The 6,882-nt window shown below is 39.2% G+C and overlaps 1 protein-coding gene across 1 annotated transcript; it reads left to right on the forward strand.

Annotated features, from left to right (window-relative positions):
• Positions 1-368: 368 nt before the first annotated feature.
• LOC135227700 (olfactory receptor 8G50-like) lies at positions 369-1,358 on the forward strand. Its single transcript, XM_064268319.1, has one exon. It carries the CDS (start codon positions 369-371, stop codon positions 1,356-1,358), a length of 990 nt encoding a protein of 329 aa, XP_064124389.1.
• The last annotated feature ends 5,524 nt before the right edge of the window (positions 1,359-6,882 follow it).

A 6,882-nucleotide genomic window follows, 5' to 3' on the forward strand; every position in this document is an offset into this window, starting at 1 on the left:
CAGAGCCACTTAGATGAGTTTGAACCTTCTCGTTAGCAGCTGAGTGCTTCACCATGGCACCACTGAGTCTCAGAACACTCATTATTCTAAGTTATCAGAATAGTTCTTCGGATGTTCAGACGCTAGTTAATACTAAGACTCACTGTTAGAGCACGGAAACAAAAAAATATGTACAATTCCATCTGATGTGTATTTGCATGACCCATAATTCTGAGATCCCAGAATCTTTAACTTTTAACATACAACAGGGACCTGGGGAAAGAGCTGGAGGTACCTGAATGGTAAGACTTGTACCTGGTTCACACTGCATAAATTCACACCTACCTCGAATTTCTTCTTCCCTTCCTCTATAGAATTCCCATAGGAAAATGGCAGCAGGAAATCACTCCACAGTGACTGAGTTCTTCCTTGCCGGGCTAACAGAAAAGTCAGAACGCCAGCTGCCCCTCTTTCTTTTCTTCCTAGGAGTCTATATTATCACAGTGGTGGGGAATCTGGGCATGATCACACTGATTGGGCTCAGTTCTCACCTGCATATCCCCTTGTACTATTTCCTCAGCAGTTTGTCCTTCATTGATCTCTGCTATTCCACTGTCATTACCCCCAAAATGCTGGTGAACTTTGTGACAGAGAAGAACACCATCTCCTACCCCGAATGCATGACTCAGCTCTACTTCTTCATTTTTTTAATTATATCGGAATGTCATATGTTGGCTGTGATGGCATACGATGGCTATGTTGCTGTCTGTAATCCATTGCTTTACAATGTCACCATGTCTTGTCAGGTCTACTCCTGGTTGGTAGTTGAGGTATATATGATGGGCTTGATTGGTGCCACAGTTCACACAGGTTATATGCTAAGAGTGGTTTTCTGCAAGGCTAAAATAATCAACCATTACTTTTGTGATCTTTTTGCACTAATGGAGCTGTCCTGCTCCAGCACTTACATCAACGAAGTGGTGCTTTTTTGTCTCAGTGCATTTAATATTTTTGCACCAATCTTGGTCATCCTTGGCTCCTATGTCTCCATCATTGCCAGCATTCTGCTCATCCACTCTACTGTGAGCAGGTCCAAAGCCTTCAGCACATGCAGCTCCCACATCTCAGCTGTCACAATCTTCTATGGTTCTGCAGCCTTCACCTACCTTCAGCCATCAAGTGTCAGCTCCATGGACCAAGGCAAATTGTCTTCTGTGTTTTACACCATTATCGTGCCAATGCTGAACTCCCTGATCTACAGCCTGAGGAATAAGGATGTCAAAAGTGCTCTAAAAAAATCATTGAGAAAAGACTATTTTGCATTAACAAAGATTTATAATTCTTGGAGAAGATCCAGTAAAGAAGGAGTCCAGAGATAGCAACATATATACACAAGTAGTGAGATTATTTCCAACACTCTAATATTTGGAAAAAGATCCCAAGGACAAGACTGGATTCATAGTGCCACGTGGAGGACAGTCACTTGGAGGGCAGTGTCAATTCTAAGAAGTCCCAGAGGTCACCTGTAGTAATCCATATTACCTCCTATCATTTAAAAAAAAAAAAATTCAAAGACCTTCATGTGGGGAGATTATAAATTATATAAATGGCATTTGGAACTTTGTTAGATACGATCTATCAGAATTCATAGAATGATCCTTTTCGTCTGTGTCCTCTGATCTTAATATATTTTTGTGTATTGAATCTCTTTCGGAAAAAAAATGATCTCTAAAATAAATAATTTTTAAACACTTGACATCTACCAAATGCCATCCCTTCTAGTTACTAAGTGCAGAGAAGTATATTAAGGAATGCGGAGGCAGATGATGGATTTTATTGTTGTTAGGTGCTGTCAGGTTGGTTCCAATTCATGGAGGCCCTATGTACAACAGAATTAAACACTGCCTGGTCCTGTGGCATCCTCCCAATCGTTGTTATGCTTGAGGTCATTGTTGTAGCCACTCTTCCAATCCATCTTGTTGGGGGTCTTCCTCTTTTTCACTGGTGATGGATGATAACACATAATTCCTGCCCACAAGATGATAACTCTGTAGTGCAAGACACTGATAGACTAATTATGGCCAAATATATTAAGTGTATTATTACTTATTTCTTTATGCTACATTCTTTTCTTCACAGTTTTAGTATTGTGCTACTACCTCCTTTCCTTGAGAATCCTATATTCATTTTCCCCATATCTAAAAGATTTTGTTTTCAGCCACATCATGGAATCACAGATGTAGAAGTGATGTTTTTGACCATGCATTGAAATCATACAGATCAATTATTCACATGCAAATTTAAAAACTGGAAAATTATTTTTGACTAATTACATGTACCCCTCCTCCCCAAAGACTCAATATTTATTCTGAAAAAAAAAATGGGGGGACAGAATTATTTCATAGACAATAATTGCCTGGGCCCTGAAATAAAATTTGAGGATCTCCCTCCTTACCTAGGGTTATGGATTGAACTGTGCCCCCCAAAAAGATGTGTCAACTTAGCTAGGTCATAGTTCCCAGTATTGTGTGGTCGTTCACCGTTTTGTCATCTGATATGATTTTCCTATGAGCTATAAATCCTTCCTCTGTGATGTTAATGAAGCAGAATTAGAGGCAGTTATATTAATGAGGCAGGACTCAATCTACAAGCTTAGGTTGTGTCTTGAGTCGATCTCTTTTGAGATATAAACAGAGAAGCTAGCAGAGAGAAAGGGAGACTTCAGCACCACCAACCATGAATAACAGGGAGGGGAGCACATCTTTGGACCCAGAGTATTTGTGCTGAGAAGCTCCTAAACTAGGGGAAAGTTGATGACAAGGACCTTCTCCCAGAGCTGACAGAGAGAGAAAGCCTTCCCCTGAAGCTGACACCCTGAATTTGGACTTCTAGCCTGCTAGACTGTGAGAGAATAAATTCCTCTCGTTAAAGCCATCCACTCGTGGTATTTCCGTAGCAGGACTAGATAGCTAAGACACCTAGTAAAGAGGAAGTTTAAAATAGAAAATGTGACTCAGATGATAGTTTGGGAAGACTTCCAAGCAATAAATTTCCCACTCTTCCCCTTTCCCAAATAAGCTCCCATTGGTGCTTTTTAGAACAGCAACCAGAAAACTCTTATTAGTCCTCCTCAGAGGCAATAAACAACAATAACAAAATAAATAAACAGTTGCCTTGGAGTCCTTTCTACTGAGAACTCTCAGAAGCTCTTCGTGGCACCAGGTCCTGCCAGCTCCTCCTGCCAGCTGCTGAACTCCCACAACTTCTCTTGCCCATGGTAGCAGCACCTGGATGCATTTCCCCATCTTTCTCTGGAATGTTTCTTTAGACTTTTAAAGACCAGATATTTCACTTTACTTTTAGGACCATTTCTAGATTAGAACTCCTGGTGTTTTTGTTTTAATGCTTCTGAGATTCTAAGCCTCCGAAACAGTTGCATTAAGGAGACAAGCATGGACATCTCCAAATAACATCATGCTTTTGATTGTTCATCTGCATAAAGCTGTACCCAGAGGCAGAGCACAGGGCTAAGGGGGCTTTTTTGACCAAGCGTGAGCATTTACACCTCATTAAAATGTATTTTTAAATTCATCTGACTGGTCTGACATGCATTCCTTGCTTTGTCATTAGCAAATAGTTAACATTAATACCCCAATGTGATATCACCCTTCACCTCCCACATGAAATCACAAGTTGTAATGAGAGAGGTGACGATATTTTCCTCTTTGGAAACTGGAAGCAACTTCTTACTTGACTATCTATGCACTAATTAGTCCTTATCTCCACATCTCATGTTTTAATCCTACAAAAAAATGTGTTTGTGTGTTCATCTGTATATGTATATATATATACATGTTTGTGATCCTTATATTTGTATATATTTATGTGTAACATAAATGTGTATGTATCTGTATTATACACATAAATGTATACTGCTTGGACATGTTTTACAAGGATTATGTATAATTTTTATTTTATTACTCCATATATTGAACAAATGACATCCAGTGAGAAGTTTTTTTTTTTTTCCCCGCACTAAAGGGTGATAGCTTAAATTAATTGTCTGTAAGAATTGTATGTGTTTCAGAGATTTTTTAAAAATATATTTCCAGTGTAATGTATTACTTAATATGGCCCTTGTAGCCATGGTCTTTGTGACTCACACACATTGACTGAGTCAGACTATGCAAATAAAAACCAAACCATTGCCGTCGAGTCGATTCCAACTCATAGCGACCCTATAGACAGAGTAGAACTGCCGCTACAGAGTTTCACGCAAGTGAGGTATACAAAATCTGCGATGGCTGGGTTTAAGTGTCAACTTGGCTAGGCCATGAATCCCAATATTGTATGGCTGTCCTCCATTGTATGTGTTGTCTGTCTTGACCCCTACATGTTGATGAGAAAGGACTGGTATAGACTGTGTCTTGGGTCGCAGCCTTGCAGATGGGCATGACTGAAGTCCTACCCTTACTAAAGTTATGCCCTTCTCTGGGGTTTGGCCTGCATCTAAGATATATGTTTGTGCCCTGGTGAGGCTCTTTCTCTCTCCATCTGGATCCCAATTCCGGGTAGTGATCAATTGACCTCAGGTTCTTGGGTCTTAAGCCAGAGGCTTGCTGTCTGACCTACCAGTTCTGGGATTTGCCGGCCTCCACAGCCCCACTGGCCAGTGGCCTATTGTGTGACCTACTTTGGCATCCTTTGGAGCCAGTAGACTGTGGCCTGGTCTGCCAGTTTGGGTTCATCAGTCTCAGCAGCCACGTGGGTCTGGAGAAGCCAACACCCAACCCACAAATTTGGGACTTGCTAGCCACCACAACCTCATGAGCCATTTCCTTTATAAATACATATGTATGTAATATTATATTAAGGGAAATATATGAGTCACAATTAATTGAACTCACTTTTTATGGAAAAATTAACATTAAACTGGATATTTGAAAGAATTTTATTGTAGTGGTTTACAAAATCTTAGTTTTTTTCTTCATGTTTCTCAAAAAATAGAAAATAATTATATTTTCTCTACAATTTATCTTGTGCTTAAATTGCAACTTTTATTGTCTGTTTGTGATTGTAAAACTAATGCACAAAACTTGAAAATAGAGAAACCATAAGGAAGAAAGCAAAAAATTCTCATAATCTCACGATCATTCATGAGGAATTTCAATGTTGTGTCTTTCTTTTGTAAATGTGAATGTGCATTCCCTTTTTTCTGTTTCTTTTTGTTTTAACATTCACAAGTGACTCCAGTACAAAGTCAGAGAAGCTTGGTCAGGACCAATGGGTGAGAAGAGGGTAGGTCAGAGGACTTGAATTTTCAGGGGCTTCCATTTTTTTTTTTTCCAGGAAGCTAGGGTTCTGAGAAAGCACTGGGCTGCTGGAATAGGCATAAACGTCCACCAAAAGTTTTTTTCACAGACATTTAATAATTTTATATAAAACATTTGTCTTGAAAGTAATCACTGACTCAGGAAAGTAGAAATAAATTACAGCCAAATTTATTTGAATGTTTGCTGCATGGCCTTGGGCATTTGGGGCTTTATTGTCTCAGACTGTAGAACAGGGAAATGAGAATGAGGATCACCATGGTGGAAAACACAGGCTGTCTTCCCCTGGGTTGGGAAGTTGGGATCCTGGCAAAAATATGGGAAGATGCTTGAGCCATGCAAACAAACAAATGACTTCAAGGTGAAAGACAAAGTTTTTGAATACTGGCCTTGCCCTCAGTTGAGCAGATTCAAAGAGGTGGGAAAGAATAAATGTGTGACGACATGTTGAGGGAATTTGAGAGAGGATTTTTTTTTCCTTCTTTTTATTAACCAAATACTGTCAGTATATTGCCATTCTTTTTCTGATGGATTACATCATTTTAGACTGAAATCGAGGGAAGATTTCAGCAATGTGAAAGTTTAAACTATACTTGAGCCTGGACAGTGTCATTGGTACTCTTGCCAAAACAATAAATAAAACTGGGTAAAGTATATGGATGAATTGATTTTAGGCAATGGACAAGTATTACAAAACTATGATTGCTGAGTAAAGAAAAACTCATGATCTAAGCCTCACAACCAGGTTTGCCCTCTGCCAGGAGACAATTTCCTGACTCCTAGGTAGCAAACTGGTGTTCAAATGATGTGTGGTAGTCCCACCTATCTGAAGAGCAAGACCTCACAGACAGACATGTCTATTATGACAACCTGTTACTAGGTGCATACACATTTGGGTTTTCATGTATTTTGTCATCATAAAATACTTCTCTTTGCCCCTGGTAGATTTCTTTTTTCTTATATCTAGTTTCACTGATATTGATTTAGCTAATCGCTCCTTGGAAACTCTATGGGGCAGTTCTACTCTGTCCTATAGGGTTGCTATGAGTCAGAATTGACTTGATGTCAACAGGTTGGGTTACAGGTTTTGTGTTCTTTTTACATCGTACATCTGTTTCTGTCTTTTTACTGTTTAACCTCCGTCACTTTATATTTAAAGTGTGTGTGTGTTTTTGTTTTGTTTTGTTGGTTGCTCGGCTGGTTATTTCATTTTTCTTTTAGAACACATGCATTCCTGGTTTGTTTTTTCTTTTCTCCCCTGACATTCTCTACTTTTTAATTAGAGTGTTTAGATTATATTTAAAGTAATTTTTGTTAGGATTAATTACAAACTTACCATATTGCTACTTGTTTTCTATTTGTAAGAATGAATCTTTCTTCATTTAACTTATATTCTTTTCATCTGTACTTATTGGCTTATCAGGAGCCCTGGTGACACAGTGGTTAAGAACTCTGCCACTAAGCAAAAGGCTGTCAGTTTGAATTCACCAGCCATGCCTTGAGAACCCTATGGGGCAGTTCTACTCTGTCTTACAGGGTCCCTGTGAGTTGGAATTGACTGGAGGGCAAAGAG

Source organism: Loxodonta africana, chromosome 15 (genome assembly GCF_030014295.1).
Source record: "Loxodonta africana isolate mLoxAfr1 chromosome 15, mLoxAfr1.hap2, whole genome shotgun sequence".
In the NCBI taxonomy this organism is placed as follows: domain Eukaryota; kingdom Metazoa; phylum Chordata; class Mammalia; order Proboscidea; family Elephantidae; genus Loxodonta; species Loxodonta africana.

What these genes read in the sequence shown, in the direction of transcription:
- LOC135227700 (XM_064268319.1), top strand. Translation starts at nt 369, where the DNA reads ATGGCAGCAGGAAATCACTCCACAGTGACTGAGTTCTTCCTTGCCGGG.